The sequence below is a fragment of the Erpetoichthys calabaricus genome, chromosome 18, assembly GCF_900747795.2.
Source record: "Erpetoichthys calabaricus chromosome 18, fErpCal1.3, whole genome shotgun sequence".
Taxonomy (NCBI): domain Eukaryota; kingdom Metazoa; phylum Chordata; class Cladistia; order Polypteriformes; family Polypteridae; genus Erpetoichthys; species Erpetoichthys calabaricus.
In genome coordinates, this window is record NC_041411.2 from 65,927,278 (window position 1) to 65,953,233 (window position 25,956).

At 39.5% G+C, this 25,956-nt stretch overlaps 1 protein-coding gene across 1 annotated transcript in view; it reads left to right on the forward strand.

The window, feature by feature from the left end:
- Positions 1–22,880, forward strand: part of klf15 (Kruppel-like factor 15) — a 29,417-nt gene extending 6,537 nt beyond the window's left edge. The window contains exon 2 of the mRNA XM_028824416.2: positions 19,081–22,880. Coding sequence (XP_028680249.1) covers positions 19,081–19,249 — 169 coding nt within the window. The 3' untranslated portion in view covers positions 19,250–22,880. The remainder of the gene's footprint in view (positions 1–19,080) is intronic.
- The last annotated feature ends 3,076 nt before the right edge of the window (positions 22,881–25,956 follow it).

A 25,956-nucleotide genomic window follows, 5' to 3' on the forward strand; every position in this document is an offset into this window, starting at 1 on the left:
TCACAACTGAGCTAATTTTTAATGTTACAGAGTAATCAAACCTGCACGCCTTTCTGACTGTGGGAACAGAACCAGACTACTGGAGGAAAACTCACACAGACATGGAGAAAAATGTGCAAACTCGAACCAAGGACCCCACCGCCACATACTGACAGCCCTAACCATGCGCTACCACAATACCCGCTTAATTTCTTGATATAAAAAAGAAAGAATATTTTGGTCTGACAGATATGTAATTTTGTGTTATATGTGAAGTGATGCGATACTCACGTTATACATTTCTTGTCATTTTTATTATGTTGTACTAGCGAAGAGTTTAGGATGCTGGTTTTTGTCTTAATCTACTTGCAGGTATAATTTCATTACTACTCTCTCTTGCTCTCTGTTGCTTTTGATGGTTGCACCTTCTGATCATTCTTCTTTGTATTTTAATTTGCTTTGTAAGATGGCTTGGATAAAGACTTCTGCTATATAAATGATGATGATGATGAAAGTGACCTTTGTATGAATCAATTAGCAAACCAACATTGAAAGTGAACGCCCAAAAGGCCAACTCGAAATACACTTTGACAGACTAAAGTGGGAAGATGTGACATCACAAATGGCATCACTTTAATTCTCATAGCACATCACCATAGGGAAAGAAAAAGTCCTGAGTGACCGATGACCTTCCATTGTTTAGCCCTTGGCTATCCCTGCCACTTTCATTGTTGTAATATACCAACTAAAGGTGTTTTCATCAAGTAACATCACAGTTGAAATATTACTTGCTGTTTTCATTTAGCTGATATATTCAGAATAATTCTGAAGACATTTTAAGGGCTAAAAATGTGGATATTTTGCTTATTTTATGTAACCGGAGGAAAACACCCATCACCTTTGATAAGACAGTATGCATTAGAAGCTAATATAGCTATATTGCATCCTTAAGTAAAAGCTCCAAAATAAAACAGGGTCAAAGTGAATATTTTAAACTGGCAACACAAGACCCCCACTTGTGCAGTCATTCCTGTTATGGCCATAAATCATGACGCTAAACACCAAGTGCATAGAGTCTCTAATTCCTGTTCTACCAGTGACGTGGCATTGGCCTCAGGCTGGTAAGGTGGACTTTTTTTTTTTTTCTTTAGTAGTTGATTAGTTTTAAAAGTTTACCAAATTCTCCTTACTTATAAAAGAAAGTTTCCTAGAGGGTTGGGGAGAGAAAATCTCAGGAGCGTGTGGCGTGAACATTGAACAAGTCATGCGGGGCCAGTCCTTGGGAATGTTCTTGGACAGTGTGTTTGCGATAGATTGTTAATAGCACAGCCATTAGGCAACAGAGACAGGCAAACAAAGATTGACTCTTGTTCTGTGTGCCACTGTAGCTTGGCAATATCTTCTAGGTAAATTGGCACACACTTAAAATATCTTTTAGAGCACAGACGTCCCGAATATATAACATGTAGGTCTAATACGACTCCCTTTTTCCTTTTCTTTCTATTAGCCTTTATATTTAGAGGCTCTGCATGGTGCAGCGTCCTTCAGTCTAATCTAGTACTGGAAACTGTAGGAAAGTACTTAGAATGAAGCCAAGAGGATAAGCTGAACCAAAAAACAAGGTGCATTATATTATAAAAAAAATTCCAGGAAAAAGACTAACAGGACAAGAAAATATAATATAAAAAAGCAATCTTGAAAATATGGGACAGTTTCCAGACTATCTGGGGGTGTGGATTGTCCACTTCTCACTTCAGGACCACAGAGACATTTCTTTCTCTCACCCACCCTCTCTTCTTCTTTCTAGCTCCTTTTCTGCAACATTTATTATACCTTTATGATCATCTGGACTATTTTTCCTTCCATCATTTGAACTCAGCTCCCCTCCAGACTCAGCTCTCAATCGGCCTCTGATCAGACTCTGAATTTAAGCTCCATCATAAAACAACTTAAGGGTTAATTCCATGATCAGGGACATCCTCTTGAGTTCCTTCAACCCCAGCTCCATTTCATCTTATAATGGTGGGGTAACACCCAGGTATTCTGCAGAACATAAATTGTCAAACTGTGAGGGGTTCTGTCATATTATGAAATGATCTCATTACCCTGTCCACAATTCCTTATCCATAATGTACAGTAATTACTACTTGGGCAATTTCGAAACACATTTACCGTTACCACCCTCTGGTGGCAACACATCTTACCTCCTGGTATGACTACATACAGTACCTTGCTCCTGCTGGAGTTTATAATCTTATTAGTAAGTAGCTGTGCTACCTGTCTACGACAGGTTGAAATCAAGTAGTCGACGTAAACCTGAGCATTAACGTTTGCAGAGCACCTTGCAATGTCTTTGTTACAGGCAATTTGGTATTGGATTCGTAAAAGCAGTGTTAATGTTTGTGATGTGCACTCTGTTTGAACAACAGATGCAATGCATTTTATTACTAAAAATATTTGTGATGTGCCATCTTTTGGAATAACAGACATAGTAAAAAGACAGACACAAAGACACTTAGATAGATAGATAGATAGATAGATAGATAGATAGATAGATAGATAGATAGATAGATAGATAGATAGATAGATAGATAGATAGATAGATAGATAGATAGATAGATAGATAGATAGATAGATAGTGTAAAACAAAGAGACAAAACTGCACATAAAGGTTTGGGGTTTTCCGGCCCCGTATACTGTACAGAAATGCAAAAAAAAGGTTATACAGTCCAGAGTACATTCGATAGCCACTACTGAACGATAAGATGGCGTGATGGGGGAACATTTATAGGGGGGGGACCGGAAATAAACAGAGGAATGTTGGGTAATGAGCTGTGGTGCATTCTGGGATCCTGACGTCATGAGAGGGAAGGATGATGCGGAAGTGGAGGAACGGGAGTCAGCTCAGGGTGTCGGCGTTTCCTTCTTTCTGGGAAAATAGAGAGAGAAAGGTTAGTTGCCTGTCCATCCCATATGGCTTTCGGTTTTTGCGCTACTTCCCGGGTCGTTCTGCGACTCCCCATGCGCGCGTGCGTGACAATAGATAGATAGATAGATAGATAGATTACTTCTATCTATCTATCTATCTATCTATCTATCTATCTATCTATCTATCTATCTATCTATCTATCTATCTATCTATCTATCTATCTATCTATCTATCTATCTATCTATCTATCTATCTATCTAAGGGAAATTTGGCTTTTTACAGAAGTTCTTTAAATAAGTGAATTAAATAAATAAATAAATAAACACCACACTTTGGTCTGAACCCACACTGGAATTACTGTAAAGCAAGAAAAATTCAAAAGAAAGAAAAGTTCTGACTTGGCTGTCACAGTCACAGGGAGGCGTTATGCAGACATATTACTGTTGGTATGGAGGAGCCCCCATAGTTTTGTTTTCATTCTCTCCTTTGTTATTACCTACTATGTGCGTCCTATAACTGGGCTTTCCATTTTAGATAGTTTGTTGATTTGGTAGGCCTCTCATGAAGTGATGTTCCCAGACCAGCACTCTACAGTGTAGAAGATCACATTACAGAGTTATAGAAGATGTGTAGGATGTCACTTACCACATTAAAGGAATACAATCTCCTAAGGAAGAAGAGTCTGCTCTCCCTTTACTTCTATAGTTTCTCTGTGTTATGAGACCAGTCCAACCTGTCATTAATGTAGACCCCCAAGTAGTTGTAGGAGTGGACCACCTCTACATCCACTCCCTGAATAGTGACTGGACATACAGGCTCTTTGGTGTTGTGAAAGTCAATAACCATTTCCTCGGTTTTGCTGATTTTAAGATGTGGACAATTCTCTTTGCTCCTTGTTTCTGTCTCATCCCTCTTATCATTACACCCCATAAGTGCAGAATCATCTGAGAATTTCTGCAAGTGACATGACCTGATGTTATATTTATAGTCTTATCATTTATTATGGTGGAATGGACCTTGTATTGCCCCATCCTTTGTCCTGAACTGACCCCTGTGGTCCGCAATGTTGATTCGTATCTGGCACCTGTCCAAAAAACTTTACTTAAACGTAATACAAAAGAAATGCCACAGGCAGGTGTAACACAACCTAAATAAGACCCTGTAATAAAACTCTGGACATCAATAAAAATAAAGAGTTCACACAAAAAGTGTGGCATTAGAAATGTCACCCAGTTTCATATAATTTTGTTTCACCAAGATCACTTTGCTGGTGACTTGTTGTCATCGTTCAATCAAATATAATCTCATTTTCCAGGTCTTTACTGTACTTTGAAGTTATTCATTCCTAAAATGATATACTGTCACAACAGATAATCGTGTATAAAAGTAGGTAAGAGGAAATCATCTGACCATTATGGAGCTTCCCAGTTATATGCCCATCTGCCATAAAAAATAATTTGGAGATTAAAAATTCAAGTTATCAGGGAAGGACTCGAATCTTTTCAGACACTTTGGACAAAGTGTATCTAGTATGTATGTTAAAGGTATCTCTGTCAAATGTATAACTAAACACACCCTGAAGAAGTTAAATACCTGATATTAAGTAAACACTGGAAGGCTGTTTTCCAGATTGGGATTGTTAGCAGTGAATACATTTAACTACATAGCATCTTGGGAAACATTCTGTATGCATTTGACATTATTGAGATTGTATACACTGCATGTTCCTATTTTAGTCAACCAAATTTAATTGTCCAGGTATCTAATTCATGGTGGTGCTACCACTTGGCTCCAAGGGGGTGAGACCACATTCTAGCTTTTCCACTGTCTACATGGAGTTATCCAAATTTTCTGAACTCTGCATGGGGTTCCTCCTTTTACTATGGTGTTGCTCCTATAGTACAATGAATTTGTGACTGAATGGTGAAGGTGTGATTGGCACAGAGAGGGTGGCTCTGTTCACAGTGGTGCCCCGAGCAGGACTGTTGCCCTGTACAGGATTGGTTCCATGTACCTAATGATGCTGATCCCTGTTTTTGATCTAAACAGCTTTTACCCATACATGGATTGATGTATTTGATTAATCAGAAACCATAATGCCATAATTACATCTTTTGAAATATTAAACACTTTTTTTTACTAATTCATTTCCATTTGTAGATTATCATGATTAATTGTGGGGTAAATTAATGCCCTCTGAGCATTGGCATTAAAAGCAATCCAAAAGAGCCACCCAGCCCATAATTTCCCATTCTCAATTTACTGTATATGTGTTTTATTCTCAGAAGGAGAACCAAATTAGAAAGCCAGACAGATGCAAGAATAATCAACCCGGGGTCACCGCCAATAAACACGACAACATTTATTTGAGTTGAGTGTAAGATTGCTTGGAGGAAACCCATACACAGAAGGCACTCCTGCCTGGATTTAAGGAGTCAACTCAGGTCACACTGGCTGCCATGCAATTCAGTGCTTAACATTAATTAGGAAAAGTGGTTAGTGTTGTGTAAGTCTAACGTGAGCCAGCCTTAACCACCTTAGAGTACCAATGTGCTAATTTCTTATCCACATACATATGCCAGTCAGGTTGCTAAGTGAACTTAAGAGGCATGCCAATAGGCTTATCACAACTTATTATAATTTTGGATTTGCACATCATATCTATATTTAGTGTTCGATTTGGATAGGGCAGTCAGTTATCAATGAAGTCTGCAGCTGTTAAAAAAGAGAAGCCCACAAGGTCATTAGAATCAAAGCAGGCCTTCTAAGCTGGCATCACCATAGGATTACAAACCTTCTCCACCTTAGGTAAATTAAAAGCAGCTGGCCTTAGAAGAGAAAGAACCTGAACAGAAAACAGTGCTAGTCATAACTTTACTGTTTGCATTGTAATATTTCTTATCTGCACTTTTTTCCCACATTGTTTTCATAAAAGTACAGAACTTTATCAGACATACCAAGTCACAACAGAGTTAAAAATTAAAATATAAAGAGGTTTGTATTTTCTTTCTTATGCGGAATGTTGCTATGTATGCTATGGTGATGTGACAGTTTGAATTACAAGTATGAGAAACCAGCAAGTTGCCTCTTCATTTTTGGCATTATTGCACCATTATGGACCTCATTTTCTCTCGTACCCGAGGTTAAACCAATTGGCAAGAAAGTTATGAGATTATTTTCTAAAACCATCTTTGATTAGTATCCAAACCTAAATATCTCAAAAGCTGGCAATCATGGCACGTCTAGTACAATTGAAGTTACAGTCCAGAAGACAATGACGGTCTGCTTGCAATGCTACTTGAGATTATTGAGCTGAAACATTACCAGTGGGATTCACTCACTCATATCTATAAGGCTGACCAGTTACCTTCACATGTTGATTGGCTCCATCCAAGACATGTTTAAAGTCAACGAGGAGGATATCATGTAAGTGTAAGCGTAAAGTGAAACACATTCTTTTGCAGTGTTCCATCCCCCTTGAAAGTCGGATGTTGGAGCTAGGAATGAAGTCACACCCGAGTTCCAATAAAACATTCAGAAAACCAATTCTGATACGGTCAGGAAACCTTTGCTGTGCTTGCTCTTTCAGAAATCAGACAACTACTGAGCAATGCATTATGCATATTTTGCACATCCAATCAGCATACAGTAGCAGCATCTCCACGGATAGGAGCTAATCAATACTGTGAGTATGATTGATGTAATGAGGCACAAATGAGACAAAGTGCTAATAAACCGTATAATACTGCAGCTTTCACTTCTGTTGATGCCCGGTGCCGCCATCTTGGATTTTGAGGTCCGGGTTGGTGAGGTTCTCCCGACTTTCTGACTAGAAAATCCGACTTGTGTGGCATTCAAGTTGAAATGTCCTACTAAGAACTCATGAATACCAACTTCCTAGTTCAAATGGAAAGCAAAATTTGTCTCTGACATCCAAAATATTTCTGATGATCACACTAGAGTGCTCAATTAGTTTATTGTAAATTAGTTGTATACTACTTAACCTCAAAATCTGCATATCCGTTCTTCCTTGGTTCTGATGAAGAGTCCTAAGCATTTTCAGAATGTTTTCATTTATCCAGTGTCACAAAAATGAGACATAAACAGATAAAGGTTTGGGGCAGCCACCCGTATAATATGGTGTCCTGGCTGCAAAGTCGTTTTTTTACCAATAAACAGCACTGATGTGCATACAACTGAGTCCAGAACAAGACTGACAAATAGGGAAAAGGTGTAGACTTTTAAAGGGGAAGACAGGAAGTGAGGTCATAGGGATCGGGCTCCTGTTCTTCAGCCATTGGTTCGAGCCCGGACGTGACATCACAGGGGCCGGAGCCGGTAAGGTCTTCTTCCATTGGCTCGGTCCCGGAAATGATGTCAAGAGAGCCCGGTGAAATCTCCCGGGAATGGTCTACAGGTAAGGGAAAAAAAGAGTCAGTGTACTCTGCCACATCCCAGCATGCCTCAGAACTGCCTTAACTCAAGCCCTTTAGCTGCCTCCCATGCGCGCGTGTGTGACACCAGTTTTTATAAAATAACCAAATTTCAAGTTCCGTATTCTATAGTAAGAACTTTTGAGCTATTTCTGCACTTTCATTCTTCATCGCCCAAGTTGTTACCTTGGGTTACTCATGTTAGCCTCATGCACTTTCCCAAGGATGACATGTTTGTACCACTTTAGTAATTTTATAGATTTGTTTGCACAGAAGCCAAGGAAAGGGATTCTAAAGAGTTAGGCGAAATATTGACACGGAAATTTGCAGCATACAATTTTATAAAATATCGATTTTGATTTTTATTTACTCTTTGCTTCACCTTGAAATGGAATTTTACCAGTAAATACCTCAGATAGTGTGCATGTGTGAAAGAGGCTGTTGGTGCATTTTAATTAGACTGCTCCAAAATGTTTAATGGTTTAGAATGGCCACTGATTAAAGGAAAATGTCAAATATTATCCCGTTATTTGAAAAAGGTGATCGGGAAGATTCAAACAACTATAGGCCAGTAAGCTTAACGTACATCACAGGTAAGTTAATGGAAGGAATTGTTAAGGGAAAGATTGAGCAACACATGGAAAGAACAAGAGTTTTACTGAACAGTCAGTATGGGCTCCGAAGAGAGAGATCAAATTTTACTAACATGCTGGAATTCTATGAGGCATTGCATTTTAATTACAGATATACATGTCTTTACACATGGACAACATAACTTTAGTTCGGTATTTTAACATTTGACATATACGAGTGCAGTGCTTTCAGACCCCTTCACTTTTTACACATTTTGTTATGTTGCGGCCGTGTGCTAAGACTTTTTTCTCTCATCAGACAACACTCAGTACCCCAGAATGACAATACAAAAAGAGGATTTCAGAAATTTTTCCAAATTTATTAAAAATAAAAAATAGAAATTTCACGCTGACACAAGTGTATTGGTATGACACTTGAAATTTGGCTCATGTGCCTCCGATTCAATTCATAATCGTTGAGATGTTTCTATACCTTATCCGGAGGTCAGCTGTGGACAATTTAAATGATTAGGAAAGGTACACACCTGTCTGTAGAAGGTTACATAGCTGAGAGTGGGTATCAGATCAATGACCAAGTCTCAATAAAGAACATATGAAAGCCTACTTGGAGTGTGTAAAAGGGCACCTAAACGATTCTCAGATTGTGAGAAACGAGATTCTCTGGTCTGACTGACTCGAGAGTGAACTGTTTGCCATCAGTTCTAAGCATTACACCTTGAGGAAAGCAGGTGCCACTCACTACCTTTGCAATATCAATTTAATGGTGAAGCATGGGGTTGACAGCCTCATGCTATGATGTTGTTTTTCAAGTGGCGGGGACAGTGAGACTTGTTGGTGTCGAGAGGAAAGCTGAATGGAGCAAAGTACAAAGATATCCTTAATGAAAACCTACTCCAGAGAGCTCTGGACCACAGATTGGACTGAAGGTTCAACTTCCAAGAGGACAATCACTCTTAAGCACAAAGCAAAGACAACACAGGAATTGATTAGGGACAACTCTTGGATTTTTCTTGAGTGGCTTATCATAGAGTCAAGACTTGAACCCAATCCAACATCTCTGGAAAGACCTGGAAATAGATCTCCACTGGTAGTCTTCATTCAACCACAGAGAGCTGAAGAGAAAATCGCAAGAAAACGGCAGGTCATAATCACACTGCCAAAGGTGCGGCAACAAACAACTGAATAAATACTAAATACTTGGGCTGATGTGATCTTTCTGTTTTTTATTTTACATGGAATTGCAAAAATTCCTAAAATCCTGTTTTCTCTTTGTCATTCTGGGGTATTGAGTGTTGATTGATGGGGGAAAATATGAATTGAAATGATTATAACAAAAGGCTGCTACATAACAAAATGTGAAAACGTTAAGGGATTGGAATACATTTTGAATCCACTATTTGAATACACATACATACACACACTCACACACACATATATATGTATATGTGTGTGTATAAACACTAAATGATTAACACAAAATTGAAAACAATGATGCCCCAGTACTGAGCCTTTTACAGTAGGTCAGTGGGAGAGAAGCTGAATTATTTGGGCTCCAAAGACAGAAGAACAAAGGCTTGGAGCTGAAAGGTTTCCATGACCCCAAGATCGGCATGCTCGAATGATGCTTCTTTCACAAGAGGCAAGTGTTAATTTCTCATGGAAGAAGCGTATTTACTGCTGAGGGAAGAACAAACTTTCTTATTGAATTTTATTTAGGAAACTGCAGGCACAGATCCCTGTTTGTTAGACTTCATCAGAGAGTCTGTTTACTTCCATGTAGAGCAGAGCTGTTACATTCAAAAAAGTAGGTCTGTACTTTTCGGAAAAAAAAAAAATTGCTGAAAATAATCTCTTTAAACTACTGCCAGACATTTCGGTCACACGTCAGACAGTGTTTCTGAACCACGTAATAGACCTCTAAGAAGTGAAGGATAGATTTTCAAGCAAAGATAAAAGAAAAATGCAACAGCTGTGATTAAATGAAAATGCTGCAATTTGAAAGTGATGGCTTAGAAAACATCTGACAATTACCACCATGTGCACACAGGTTGCTGCGTTCAGCGCTTCTCCTGTGCCACCTCTCTAGGAATTGACAAGCAGTGAGGTGTTAGTCTGGACTCAAATCAACAGCACTGCATGACCACTTGAACTTTGGATTGTGGTAATTCCAGCCTGGATCCCAGACTGACACAGGACTCCCAATGTACGGAACACACGCATTTATTTTGCTTTCCTTCTTTACAGCACACACACACACACAGTGCCCAAATCCCCTACAATGCTCCCTGTCCTTTTCTTTTCTCACTTTCTCTTCTTCTTCTGCCACCTCCTCCTCCTCCTCCTTCACTCCTCTACCGCAAGCTCTGTCCTCTGCCACCCGACTCCGGCTCCTCGAATGGAGTGAGGTGGCCCCTTTTATAATGCACCTGGGTGTGCTCCAGGTGCTCTGTGATGCCCTTCCTGCAACACTTCCTGGTGTGGTGGAAGTGCTGCATGGGCACCCGGTTCCTGTTCTGGTAGCATTTCCTGGTATGGAGGAAGGCTCCGGGCCCCAGTAGGGTTGAGCTTCTAAGCTCTGATCCCGTGGCTCCGATGCAAACCAGGGCGGCTGCCCTCTCGTGTCCCTCTCCCGGTCCTTCCATCATCCAGGCGTCCTGGCTGGGCAGGAGCCCCAGTCGTCCGCCACAGGATATATTAGAGGAATTGTAAGAGAGTTGCTTTGCTCCTCCTGATGTCTTTGACTTGTTTTTGGCATGTTCTCCAAAGCACTCTTGTGAAAAGTGCCGTACAAAACAGAAATCCCGTTATTTTAACAGATAAGTCAAATTTGGTCCCTGATGAGATAGTGTGCACCATGATGGACTGCTGCCAGCTTCAACCCAGAGCTCAATAAGTGAGCTCTGAATATAGAAGTCGGCATTACCTGCTTGGAGACCCCAAGGCAATGCTTTAAAAGTATAGAACTGATTACAGCTGATTTTGAATAATATCATTCACAGAAAACAATGATAAAAGCGACCCGCTCCACGTTGTATTCTGGCGTACTCGCTAATGTGCCCTGTGATAATGCAGAATAAAAGCCGCGTCATTATACTGCACAACAACAATAATTGTGGCTGGTTTTCTTGTATATTGCCTTCACAGCAAACACTTCTACAGAAACAAACCTAAATGCCCCAGATTCTGAATTCTATTTTGGTCATGTCAGTCATTTTCCAACCCGCTGTGATTTTCCAAAAGCACCTTTGCAATTTTCTAAAGGAAAGGCTCAATCAAAACTTATTTTGCATAGTAAACACTTTCCCAGAACAAATGATAATAGAAATAAAGGAATACATTATGAAGCATAAATAATCTTGTACAGTGTATATGTAGTACATTAAAAAGATGACCTATTATTTTAGGGTGGCACAGTGGTTTTCACTGTTGTCTCAAATTTACAGGGCCTTGAGTTCAAACCCTGGTCCAGTTGGAGTTTATGTGAAGTCTGAGTGTTGTTCCCATCTCTGTGTGAGTTTTTCGTCAGGTACTCCTCATTTTCTTTGGTATTTCAAAGATATTTATACATTAGGTTACCGCTAAATTGCTTCTATATGAGTAAATACTGTATGTCTTGTAATGGTGTGGCGCACCTCTTCATGATTGGTTTCTTCCTTGTGCCCAGTTCCGCAGGTATAGATATGTGCTCCCTTGACCATGAACTGGGCTAAAGATGTTTGTGATTAATAAACAGGCGTATTTCTTTACCTCAGCTCAGTTATGTTTAGTTTTCACAGTTTTTCCGTTAGTGGAAGATGACAAACATTGTAGAGAAAGAGAGACAGTGCAGGGACGGCTAATTATGAAAAAAAAAAAGCAAAAAACGTTTTTCTTTTCAATCGCAGTTGCACTTATGAGGCCCCCACAACTATACAATAATTAAGGATATGGTAACAAAAGAATTGCAAACCTAAACACAAAACATAATGTTGAAAAATGAACTGCAGAGAACTAAAGACAGTGCATTTCAGACTACTAATCTGACATGTCTACCGGAGGCAGCTTTCAACGTCTGCAGTGATCTTTTGAAAATGCTGCTCATGGCATCAAAGGCTGCTTTTGCCTACCTACTTCCAATCGATCAGATTATAAGAGCTCATCATACCTTGCATCTTTTTCTTTTTTTTTTAATTCCTAAATGTTTCAGTGGTTTCTATAATTAAAGCTTCTCGTTTTCAACCATCATCCATTTCCCAAACTCATTTAAAGGCTGTCCTTCTAGATTGGACACAACAATGGAAAGAAGCATCCCTGGGCTGGATTCCAGGACATCACAGGCCACAATAAGCCAATTTGTAAGTGTCAATATTCCATAAAAGCACTTGTTTGAGAAGTGAGGCAAACCTGAATAAGCAGAAAATGTACTTGCAAACATAGTGATGGTGTATAAAGTCCATGTAGGCAGGGAGCAAGCTGGGATTTGAATCCAGATTCTTGAAGCTGTGAGGCAGAAGTGGCAACCACAACCACACTGTTTGCCCTTTGTTCCCTTCGATTTCATTTTATCAAAGAATCTATTTTGGATGAAACATATTCCTTTTGTTCTCTTTTATTGTCAGGCAGCTTTTGCATCATCATTATAATCTGCTGACACACTGTGCAATTTTGTAGATCACTTTTTGAAATTTCGTTTTTCTTCTGCATTGAGCCTACACTGTAGGTGCGCCTTTGTATCCATGGCGCAAACTGACGTGCTCCTCCTCAAAAATAATAATAATAATAATTCATTACATTTATATAGCGCTTTTCTCAGTACTCAAAGCTCTATCCACACAGGTGTAATTACACGTCTCTCTACATAGACCCCATGACTCTAATTAGCCAGTTTGATAGCTATGTATTATCCGTTCGTTGGTAAATTTATGGAAAAGTGGAAAAATGTGACAGACAAATATGTTCGCCCACCAAAAAAAAATGTTTAGCAAGAGGAGTGGTGATCCTGAAGGGATCATTCACTTTTCTTGCATACTACAAACACCTCCAACTAATGTTCAGGCATGTGCCCACGATATGGCATGACACAGAAGTATATAGACTGCTTCCAATGGTATAGCCTAAGCACATAGCTGCCGTGAAGTATAAATCAGCCTTTATTTCTGAAGATGGACTATAATGCTACGTTTACTATATTTTAAACAAAAGACTGTTGCCTCAGATCCATGGCCCTTCAGCCACAAGTCCTTATGAGAAGGATTTTGCAGTCTTATTGGGCTTGTCAATGGCCACTTTCAGTCAGCATACAGGGGCAATTAAGGATGCCAATATAATGTTAGGTTGCATTATGTGTTGTGTCAAGTATGACCGAAGGAAATCTTTATTAAGCTATTTGCTGCACTTGTGAGGATTCATCTAGAATATGGTGCACAATTCTTGTCTCTGTTGTTATTAAACAAAATGTAGCATAGGAGGACGTCCACAGAAAAGCAACTAGACTGATTCCAGGAGCATAGTGTATGAACTGTGCGGAAGGACTGAAGTAAAGAAAGAGGCGGTTAAAGGAAAATTCCATCCAAATTTACCTCATGTAGTTTGTAGTGATGGTTGAGAAAAATTTGAATGTCATGTTTTCAAATAGAACAAAGAGAACAAGTGGGGTTTATGGTAACCAACTCCATGAAAAAATCTCACTTTACTAGTTTTGCATAATCCATATCTCAAGTCTTCCAGTTGTATGCCCACAACATCCCAAACACATATACTGTATTTTTACTAAAATATTGTTCAATATAATATCTCCAAAAAATCATCCTCTTGAATAAAAATTGCACACACTCTGGCATGCTTGTTAATTTGAACTGAAGACCCACCACCCTGCTTCATTCATTGGTCAGCAGTCCAGCCCATCTTATTGATTGTTTAAAATTGTGCTTCACATGACATCAACAAAAAGTATGCATTGAGAGACATGTACAAACAAAAATTTAAAGTTGATGAAAAGCAAGTGAAAACATTGTTAGGACTTATGCATATCCAAGATGCTTCAACAAGCAGAAGGTCAATTCATCCCCATATAGTTGCACAGACTGACACTAAATAATCCCAAGGTACTCCAGCTGTGCCTCACTGCTATGATTATAAATGTAACGATGCGAGGCAGGTCTACAAGTCATTGTATCTTAAAACATCTGCGGTGAGCTGGCGCCCTGCCTGGGGTTTGTTTCCTGCCTTGCACCCTGTGTTGGCTGGGATTGGCTCCAGCAGACCCCCATGACCCTGTGGTTGGGATATAACAGGTTGGATAATAGATGGATCTTAATACATTCCATTTTTATTCACTAGAGTATTTTCAGTCAGTGGCTGGAAATATACAGTTACAGTTACATGTGTTTGGAGTGTGGTAAGCATACAAATGGAAGACTTGACTTGTGGATTATGCAAAACCAGTGACGATAGATTTTTTCATGTACATTATTGTATTGTGTGCTGTTGTTCACTGTTAGCCATTCTATCAGAAACTTTGTTATCTCCATTCTGCTTGAAACCATGAGATTAAAAATATTTCTCGACCATCACTACAAACTGCATGATGTAAATAACCTCTAAAACAAATATAATTTCCGGGTGGGGTATTATTTTAAGAGGTATCACAATCTCTTCTTGAGATGCAATACACTTGTCCAAGTGCTTCTCCCATTCCTGTTAACACCTCATCTTTTGTTACTGTGTTTAGAGTCTCCTGTGCTTTCTCTTGGTGTTAAAGAGAAGAAAGATACAAGAAAAAGGTTTGGGAAACCACCCCGTATATTGTCATTAGTCAATGGAAGAATGGAAGTGACTGGAGAAGTCAAGTAACTGACTTTATAGGCAGTGGAAAGTAAGAGGAGGGTCCAACAGGGCACTGGCAGAAGTGAGGTCAGCAGGGGTGAGTGATCTGGACAGGGAAGTGGAAGTTGGTTAAGCTTTTGCTGGTCTTTCCTTCTGGGTTTCTGCAGAGGAGGGAGAGAAGACATACTTTGTCAACCCCTGACCTGGTGTTTTACCCTTAGTTTAGTCCATAGACTAGCAAATTCTCTTTCCCATTGTCTCTGTTTTTAATTTTGTGATCTGGTGAATGTGGTGAACTGCAAAGCAGCAACCACATTGTTTTTGGTCAAAAACTCCTTAACTGACAATGCATTGTGTGCAGGTGTGCTGTCATGGAGCAAAGTCCAGTTTTACATGCACCACTCCTTTGTACCTTTTTTCCTATAGATTCCTTAGCATTTCAATGTTCATGTATTGCATCTCAATAAGAGTGTTTTGAATGTGATGTGATCGGGCAGTGGAAGAACAGACTGGAAACAGTCGATATGTTGCAAGTCGTCCCTTTTTATCGTCGAGAGATGAAACAAACAAAATAAAGAATCAATGAAAAATAGTGCCAATGCGATATCCCCGATCAGGAATTTCCTCCTTGTAAAGGACTTTCGAGAGTCATGTGCTCCGCTGTGTGTCTCGTTCCGGTGTTCCAGCAAAAGATGCCTTTTTCTTAGTTGGCGCTTCTTCTATTTCAGAAGGGGCTGGGTTAAGTGCCCTTACCGGGCGGCTTCTCGGAGCTATGAGGGAAGAAGAACAGGACAAAGTCAGCGGTAGTCCCCACTCTCGTCACGGCGCGTTATTGTGTACCCTTTCCCGGCCCTTAGAGGAGTCTTCCGACGCCCATGCGTGACAGTAACTAAAAGGGAAATGTTGAAAGTTATGTAATAAAGGTTTTTTTTTTTTAATGATTCTGGGAATTTTTAAGTTCCTAATCCTACATCATTTCCGCTGTAACCTCTTTCTGTGTTGCATCTTCTTTCCTGGTACCCCATCAGAATAATCACAACCATGAAACAATTCTGAACAAAGAGAAAGCATGTCCAGAAAACATATTTTATTTATATGCATTCACATTGTTAATAATGTGGGCAGACTTTAACCCTTTGAGGGCTGAATATTTTTTCAAAAAAAACTTAGCACACAATGCACTGGTTTCACACATCTGTTGCTACGTGCTGTGGCTGCTGTAGTCGCCTGTTCGGCATCTCTGGCAGCAGTGGCTGCGTAGGGGCGGCTCAGTGACCAGCAGGAATGCACAGCGGCCTGGCTACCTCTATGTCTTCACACAGCAGGTGGGCGACGGTGGCAGTCGCAGTGTGATGCAGTATGGTTTGTACCTCTTGTCATCATAAGTGCTGGTCCTCCCAGGCGAACGCTTCTGTAGTCGTATCAGCGACACAAACGTGTTCCGCACCACGTTCAGATGGGGACCGATCAGCCGATGCTGATCCCTCACTTTTGTTTTTGATATCCCTCTCCAGATCTCTTGGCGTCAAACTCAGAGTCCAAAAGTCAGAGTTTGATTCAACGATAATGGCGCGGTGGTAATGCTGCTGCTTTGCAGTAAGGAGACTGTGGAGGATTGTGGGTTCGCTTCCTGGTTCCTCCCTGTGTGGATAGCGCTTTGAGTACTAAGAAAAGCGCTATATAAATGTAATGAATTATTATTTATTATTAATACGTAAAATGTCCATGGAGTATTTTGCTTAGCTTTAGTCTCGCCAGATGTCGATGCCATATTAGAGGCTGTTTGCTCTTCGCTACACATGCACGCACAGGGAATCGAGGTCAAATCAACAAAGCTATGTAACTTTCCTTCAAACAAAGACAGTCAAACTAAAATGTAAGGATGAGTTTTGTCGCAGTTTACAGCCGATTACCGTCCTCTACCCCTGAATTTCGACAGAAGTCAACATCAGCCCTGAAGGAGTTAAAATAAAACCAAGTCCATGTAGTGAAAGGCAGTTTGGACCATCGATACACCAAATGTCCCTAATCTTGTTTGACTGGAAACAGTTATATTTATAAGTGGGTGATTATTGCATCATCTGTATTATATTTACACAGAAAGTGAAATATACATTATTCTGACAAGTTGATAAAGTCAAGGATTACAGTTTTTTCAGTCAAGGACTACCACAGTAATGAATAACTGAGATATAAAGTGAAATGCATTTCAAGCAATTTAAATATGCCAGCAAGAGATTTTCTCCCTCATCACTCTCACTTGGATTAATTAGCATGGTTGACAAATCCCAGGCAAGAACAGTGAGTGCAGAGTGGGTTTGAGAATGTCATAAATTTACCAGTTAAGAAACACACACACGCTCAGGGACACAAAGTAGCAGTGTGTAGTGAAGAGTTTTTCGTTTGTTTTTAAGTTCCTTCGTGTATCCTTCTGCGTTGATGCTGACCTGGTCGCTCTCCATGGTGAGTTTGCTTGCTCTTTCCCTCTCTCTACAGGCTTTCTCTGAGTACTCCAATTGACTTCTGAGATATTCTGTACATGACTTTTAGAGCGGACATGTCTGAGTAGATGCACTAGAATGAAAATATCTGTTACAATGCCCATAGAATTTAGATTATCATCATATTTTATGTTTAACTTCGAGATTAATGTTGAATTACTGTGCGTTTAATCTCATTTGTCTGCTTAGGTTATAAATAGGGATAGGGACTGTATGCATGAAGGCATTCAATTTCAAAACTGTTAATTGCAACTTTTAAAAAATCTCCATGCGGTAGGAATTTAAATGTCAGATTTTTTTCCACCAAACTGGGTACAATTCTGGATTTTTAAACAGAGAATTTTGGATGCCTTTTCATGTAGTTTGTAGGCTGACAATAAAGGTGAATGACTGTCTTGGAATGACAATTTTTGATATTGTTCCAGGAAGAGATGAGACCCTACTGTTATGGTTATTGTAAGTAAATGTAAGGTATTGCATATAGGAAGTAGAAATGTTAGATCTGAATACCCAGTGGGAGGTTTGAAACATGAAAGTACTCCTTATGAGAACAATCTACTAATTAACTATCTGCATTCAAACACAGCACAGAAGCCATTAAGAAGACTATTGAAATGTTAAGGTTATAAACCTTGATGTGTAGAGTAGAAGTCCTATGAGGTTATGCTTAAGCCTCTCCTGGATAACTGCATGCAGCTTTAGACTCCAAGTTTCAAAAAACAACATAAGATCACTAGAAAAAGACCAAGAAAAAGCAACTAGGCTGATTCCATGAGTGGAGGGTATGAGATATGGAGAAAGATCGAAGGAAATGAACATTTCCAGTTTATGCAAATGAGGATTTAGAGAAAACACAACTGAAGTTTTTTACATTATGGAAGGAATTAGTACAGTGGATCGAGGCTATTACTTTTAAAATGACTTCAACAAGAACACAGGGGACACAGTTTTGCACAAATGTTAGAATTTTTTTCTTTATACTGAGAACCGTAAACATGTGGAATAAATTACCAAGCAGAGTTATGGAGAATAGGACTTTAGGCACTTTCAAATCTTGACTTGATGTTATTTTGGAGAAATAAGGTGGATGGGACTGGCAGGCTTTGTTGAGCTGAATGGCCTGTTCTCCTCAGCAGTTTTTAGTGTTATAAAAACCTAACAATATCAGGTCAACCTCTAAATTCTTCAGTGGGCCAATGGCACCTTTATTTTTCCGTTAACATCTGAGCTCCCTGTAGATTGCAGACCATCTTCTCCTCCTTATCGTTGTTCACTTTTGAAGAGATTTTAGCCATCTATGCTTATTTTTTTTTTTCTGTGGAATTTAGGGAATTTATAAAATTACAGCAGTGAATCTTTGATCAGAACGATGGTTTAAACCTTTTATAAAGATCACTGGTGCTTTGCACTTTATTCTGTGTATATAGCAAGGCATACAACATCAATGTACACCATACAGTAATCTCAATTACATTGTGCTATGCCCTTTTCAAATCATTGAAGTTTAAAATTTGAGTAAATATTGGTTATTAGTTAAGAAAACATCAGAAAATTTGAACAATCCTAGTGTGTCAGCGTGAACATCATGTGCATTTCAAATGTGTTATTTGGCAACCTTCGATGTTTCCTGCACTCTGCATATTGATGCCATTTATTTTTATATCCTCACACTTTCAGATGATGGCAGGTGGCCTCCCTCCCTCATTTCCATCTGTGTTCCTTTTTCCAATCTGCTGAATTTACCATTTCCTGGAGATTGTGATCATTTCAGTGTCCATTCGGATTGTTTGATGTTTTTGCCATCTAAATGTAATCTTCTCCCTCCTGTTCTTTTGCTCCAGGTTTTCAAGGTCAGATGAACTCTCCAGACACCGCCGTTCACATTCAGGAGTCAAGCCATACCAGTGCCCAGTGTGTGAGAAAAAATTTGCTCGGAGTGACCACCTGTCAAAGCACATCAAGGTACATCGCTTTCCAAGAAGCAACAGGACAATGCGTGCGACAAACTGATTTATCGAACACGTGTCTCAGCTTTGGACAATAGCCAATGAAAACCGGAAACAGCAGGAATCGCTGGGAGGAGAGAAAGCACTTCTTCGTGGTACTGTGATAATTTATTGCCTGAAGAGCAAAAAAAGAAAAAAAAAAGAAATTAAAATTATATATATATATATATATATATATATATATTGTTTAGTATCATCATGTACGTTAAAATGTGAGCCCTGAACATGTTCTCCCCATATAACAGAAAAATACAGTATTCTATTTTTAAAAAAATAAACTGTATTTTAAAAGAATAAGCTGGAGCCATGTGAATGAATAAAATTAAATTCTATATTGTTATTGTTTTTATATGTATAACTACATCTTTCTACACAAATCTTAGATTTAGAATTCTAAATATCTGAATACAGAGAGAATGTTTAAATGACAGTTTAAGGAGTATGGTCGACATTATCTTCTTGTCTACAATTTCAAATATATAAAGTATTTTTTTCTGTCTTTCTTGTAATACCGATAATTGCAAGTGAGTGACAAATTGAATGTGTCTGTCATAAAGCCCTGGATTCACACATTACTTCATTTTCTTGCAAACTAGTTTCGCGGCTTAATTTTCAAACGTTTTTTTCTATTCAACAAGGACATGCAAGTTTCTTTCCTGTGCTTGCCTCTGTTTAGCGCAATCTTTTGTAAAAGGGCATTATATCAATGAGCATCCAGCAGAAATGCAAAGTGAGATCACATGCAAAGTGAGATCACAGGTCCTGATTGGATGATCGATGGTGCCAATCATGTACTTTTTCGGTTAGGTGTCCACAGGCCTCTTTAAGAAATGGTTTCATTCAGATCAGTCAGATGAATGTTCCCAATCAGGTGTCTGTTGGAGTAATTGTCCATCAGATCTGCTTCATTAAAGTGTCCATGAGGTATATTGGAATAATTGTATCCATGAGATACAATTATATCCATTAGATATATTTTTAAAATGGTGTCCATCAGGTCAGTTTGATTTTTGATATCCATCAGATGTGCTTTACTTTTGGTGTTCATCAAGTCAGTTTGACTAATGACATCCATGAAGGCTTTTGGACTGTAGCACCAATAGTTCATCAGGCCTGGATGGCTGATGATGCCATCAGGTATTGTCTGTGTCTCTTTGAGTTATGAAATCCATCACATATGACTTACTAATGGTCCATCGGGTCATTTTGGCTTATGATATCTATCCATTACATCAGGTTGATTCACTGTGACCCTCAGATCTCTTTGATAAGTGATATTCATTGAACCTGTTTTATTAATGGTGTCCATCAGGTCTTTGTGAGTGAATTGGACCATTATGTTTATTGGATTGTATATCAGCTCGACTAATGGTGCCTCTGAAATGTATAGCAGCATATCTATTTGATTAATGATATCAATCAGATCTGGTTGACCAATGGTGTATGTAATGTTCACTGGCACTGGTTAACTAATAATGTCTATCAGATATATTGATATTCATCATTTCCATCTACTGGTGTCCATGAGGTTTATTTGACTAATTTTGTCCAAAAGGTCTTTGGATTAACAGTATTAGTTGGGTCAAGACACCTAAAGTTGTCAATTAGGTCCGGCAAGTGGCAACATTTTCAGAATTTAAACTAATGGGAACTTTAGTGAGTGTAGACTTGATTGTCCAGTGTTTATTGCAGTCTCCATGTTGGTTGATACTAGTTAGAATAGTTTGAAATGCTGTAGATATACAGAATACTCTCTGCACAGGATGTATATCTTATCCTTGGCCTAAGGTAACAGAAGACACACTGAATACCCAGACACTGTTTTCCCAGCTTTAACTTGAAAGAACTTAAAACAGAAGACTCCTGGTACCCTGTTAGGAACATCAGAAGATGAAAGCTCAATGTCAAAAAGCAAGGGAGCCATTGGTTTCATAAAAATACCCATATGTGAATGAAATATTTAAATATTTTACAATAAAATATTGAACTATCAGTCAGTGAAATGTGAAACATATTTATTGTGAATGTCTAACCTAAAGTACCTGAAATATTAGTTTGAAATATGTGATCTTATTAGAAAGTGCATTTTTCATTTAATTATGAAGATATATTTTTATAGTGAATTTTCTGGATCTCACTTTAAACTAATATATATGAATATCTGTATACAGGATGGGCAAAAGTAGGTTTACACTTGTTCTTATGGAAAAAGACATGTAAGTTTTGATTATTACAATAGCTTTGTTAGCTGAATAGCTTTATTAACTTTATTAAGTCAAAAGAATGTTACAATGGCACAGTGCACTTAGGTACAATCTCATAAATACTCAAATTGTTAGCCTTCGTTGTTTATACATTCTAGCTCTCTACTTGTAACAATAATAATAATAAGAAGAAAAATAAAACTAATAAATAATAAAATAATTAATTAATAAATGATAACGCAAGAATAAACTCTGTGTTTTCTGTACTTACAACCGTCAACCTATTTTTGCCCACCCACACACACACATACATATATATTTTACATATTTATGTATATTTTACAAAGTATATTAGGAAAATATTTATGTATTTTTGCCAATATGTCAGCATTGCTGCAAAGCAGTATCAAAATTAAATTATCCATATATTCCGCTATCCATTTGTGTCCTTCACTCAACCTCTTCAATACAGTCTATATCATTCAAGGTATATATACCTGTACATATGTATATGTATATATATGGATATATTTCATTACATTTGGGTATACAGTAATACATCTTTTAAAAGGGATGAATCAAATTAAAGTAAAGCAAATGAGGAATGCTTTGAACCCCAAACAGCAGATGTCTTTGACAGAGCATAATGTAGCGCCTTGCACACCAGTCTGAGCTAATATGCAATATTCAAGACACAGTGGAGCACTCATTCTTGTTCTAAACATATCTGCCTCAGTACGTCACTTGATACCAGGAAACCTTCCAGCCTTTACACAGTACTGTTAAGACAAAAATAATGTTTCTTTTTGTTATCAGGCTACAACTGTGCCACCAATGGCTGGCAAAAATGGTGCTAATCTTTCAATTTTACCAGCCACAACTGTCGTAATACTGCAAAATACCACGCTTTGATGTTGTTGTAGGGTAGAATATTTAATCTCCGATAAGACTTTAAGCTCAGTCGTACTGTAGTATCAGTATTTGTATTTAGTCTGTGCAGCCCATAACTGAAACATACCGTAGCAATTTTCTTTTAAGTGTGAAATGTACACATATGTATTTCAGCATATATGTGCAGCATATGTAGTATTCATGTAAGTACTCACAAAGTGCGGGTATGCTATGCCATACAGCAAAGTATTCATTCCATTCAGTTTTGCAATTTTGTGTTTAAAAGCTTGTAATACCAGGTATATCTCACATCCTATGAATGTATGTAAATAAGAACAAATTGTACATATTTGCCTGTATAAGACAAAATAAAAAAACACAGATTTGATAACATATCGTAATTCCGCTATGTTTCATTTTTAGTGTAAAATGTAAACAACTGTACATAACATAACAATTCAATCTATATATATATATATATATATATAAATATATATTTTGTCTTTATTGTAATGTAAATACCTTTACAAATAAAATTGAAAAGAATTTCTATGTTTTTTAATTAGTCTTATTTTTAGAGTGATGCAGTGCTGCTACCTCATGGATCCAGTGTTCCTGATTTTGAGTTTCATGGTTGGTCCCTGTTTGTATCGAAGTTGCACATTCTCCCCATATCTACATGGCTTCTCCTCTTTGCACTCCAGTTTGTATCTTATATTGTCAAAGTGATTGCAATGTAGGTGTGTGTGCGTGTGTGTGTGTGTGTGAGGGGGCCCAACAATGGACTAGTGTTCTATTCAGAATTGGTTCCTGCCTTTTACAAACTTAATTTAGCTTAGGCAGATTCAAGAATGGGCGGCACGGTGGCGCAGTGGTAGCGCTGCTGCCTCGCAGTTAGGAGACCCGGGTTTACTTCCTGGGTCCTCCCTGCGTGGAGTTTGCATGTTCTCCCCGTGTCTGTGTGGGTTTCCTTCCACAGTCCAAAGACATGGTGGTTTGGTGATTCTAAAATTTGCCCTAGTGTGTGGGTGTGTTTGTGTGTGTCCTGCGGTGAGTTGGCACCCTGCTCGGGATTGGTTCCTGCATTGTGCCCTGTGTTGGCTGGGATTGGCTCCAGCAGACCCCTGTGACCCTGTGTTCGGATTCAGTGGGTTGGAAAATGGATGGATTTAAGAATTTTATACTTTTATTTTAATTTTAAGTGACCATAGGGGCTCTATTTGTTTTTTCCTGCTTTGGCCGTTATCTGTCTAAAATTTACATTATGTATTCTTCTTTCCTTCCATATTCCAAAAATGTGAACTTTAAGCTAATTGCGTACTCTAAACTGACTTGGAGTGTGCACATGAACGTGGCATCAGGTGGACTGGCACGCTCACAACATGAATGAGTGAATACATTTCATTTATGGTTACATGGTGGAATACACTGGTTTCAGAAAATATTCAAAACCCTTCTCTTTCTACGCAATTTAATGCGTAGCAGATTTAGATGCATGAATTTGCCATTTTGGCCAATCAATCTGCACTCAGTAACCCAAAATGGCAACGTAAAAACATGTGTTCAAATTTTTAAAAAATCAAACACTATAATCTCTCATTCATATAAACATTCAGACCGTTAATTCAGCATTTTACAGAAGCCCAGGGCATCACTGAGCTCCTGGACAGTCTGAGGTGCAACCTGTCAGCGTCAGATGGACCGAAACATAATGTCCCAGAGATGTTCTATTGAATTTAGGTCAGGCAAACGTGGGAGCCGGTCAATGGTATCAATTCCTTCATCCTCCAGGATCTGCCTGCATACTCTCACCAGATGAGGCCGCGTATTGTCGTAGACCAGGAGGAACCCAGGAGCCACTGCACCAGCACAGGGTCTGACAATGGGTCCAAGGATTTCATCCCGATACCTAATAGCAGTCAAAGTGCTGTTGTCTCCATGGATATGCCTCCCCAGACCATTACTGACCCACCACCAAACCGGTAATGCTGAACCATGTTACAAGCAGCATAACGTTCTCCACGGCTTCTCCAGACCCTTTCACGTCTGTCACATGTGCTCAGGGTGAACCTGCTCTAATGCTCTCAAAAGCACAGGGCAGGCAGTGGTGGACCTGCCAATTCTGGTATTCAATGGCAAATGCCAATCGAGCTCCGCGGTGCCGGGAAGTGAGCACAGGGCCCACTAGAGGATATCGGGCCCTCATGCCACCCTCATGAAGTCTGTTTCTGATTGTTTGGTCAGAGACATTCACACCAGTGGCCTACTGGATGTCATTTTGTAGGCTCTGGCAGTTCTCATCCTGTTCCTCCTTGCCCAAAGGAGCAGATACCGGTCAGTCCTGCTGATGGGTTAAGGACCTTCTATGGCCCTGTCCAGCTCTCCTAGAGACTCCTGCCTGTCTCCTGGAATCTCCTCCATGCCCTTGAGACTGTACTGGGAGCCACAGCAAACCTTCTGGCAATGGGAGGCACATATTGATGTGCCATCCTGGAGAAGTTGGACTACTCCAAGTCCAACTCAGGGCGGCGAAGGAGCAGTACAAGAGAAAGCTGGAGCAGAAATTGCAGAATAACAGCATGAAGGAAGTGTGGGATGGGATGAAGATCATCACTGGCTGCAGCTCGAAGCGGGGTACCACCATCGAGAGAGACGTGAAGAGAGTAAACCAAATGAACATCTTTAACAGGTTTGACAACCCTAACCCACTCTCACTCTCACCTCGGAGTACTGCACCCTCCACACATCCTTCTGCTGATACCAGCATAGGAGAGACATCCCCACCCATAATTACAACAGCGCAGGTGAGCAGAGAGCTGAGGAGACTTTGTGCCAGCAAAGCAGCGGGTCCAGATGGAGTATCGCCACGACTGCTGAAGGTCTGTGCATCAGAGCTGGGGGGTCCTCTACAGCGCATCTTCAACCTGAGCCTGGAACAGGGGAGAGTCCCGAGGCTTTGGAAAACATCTTGCATCACCCCATTCCCAAAGGTATCACATCCTAGTGAGCTGAATGACTTTCGGCCTGTTGCTCTGACATCACATGTGATGAAGACCATGGAGAGGCTGCTGCTTCACCACCTTAGGCCACAGGTTCAACATGCCCTTGACTCTCTGCAGTTTGCATATCAGGAGAAGGTGGGAGCGGAGGATGTCATCATCTATATGCTACACCGATCCCTCTCTCACTTGGACAGAGGCAGTGGTGCTGTAAGAATTATGTTTCTAGACTTCTCTAGCCCCGTCAACACAATCCAACCTCTGCTCCTTAGGGACAAGCTGACAGAGATGGGAGTAGATTCATACCTAGTGACATGGATCGTGGACTATCTTAAAGACAGACCTCAGTATGTGCGTCTTGGGAACTGCACGTCTGACATTGTGGTCAGCAACACAGGAGCACCACAAGGGACTGTAATTTCTCTGGTCCTGTTCAGCCTATATACATCGGACTTCCAATACAACTCGGAGTCCTGTGATCATCAAAGGTGACTGTGTGCAGATGGTGCAGACCTATAAATATCTGGGAGTGCAGCTGGATGATAAATTAGACTGGACTGCCAATAATGATGCGCTGTGCAAGAGAGGTCAGAGCTGGTTATACTTTCTTAGAAGGC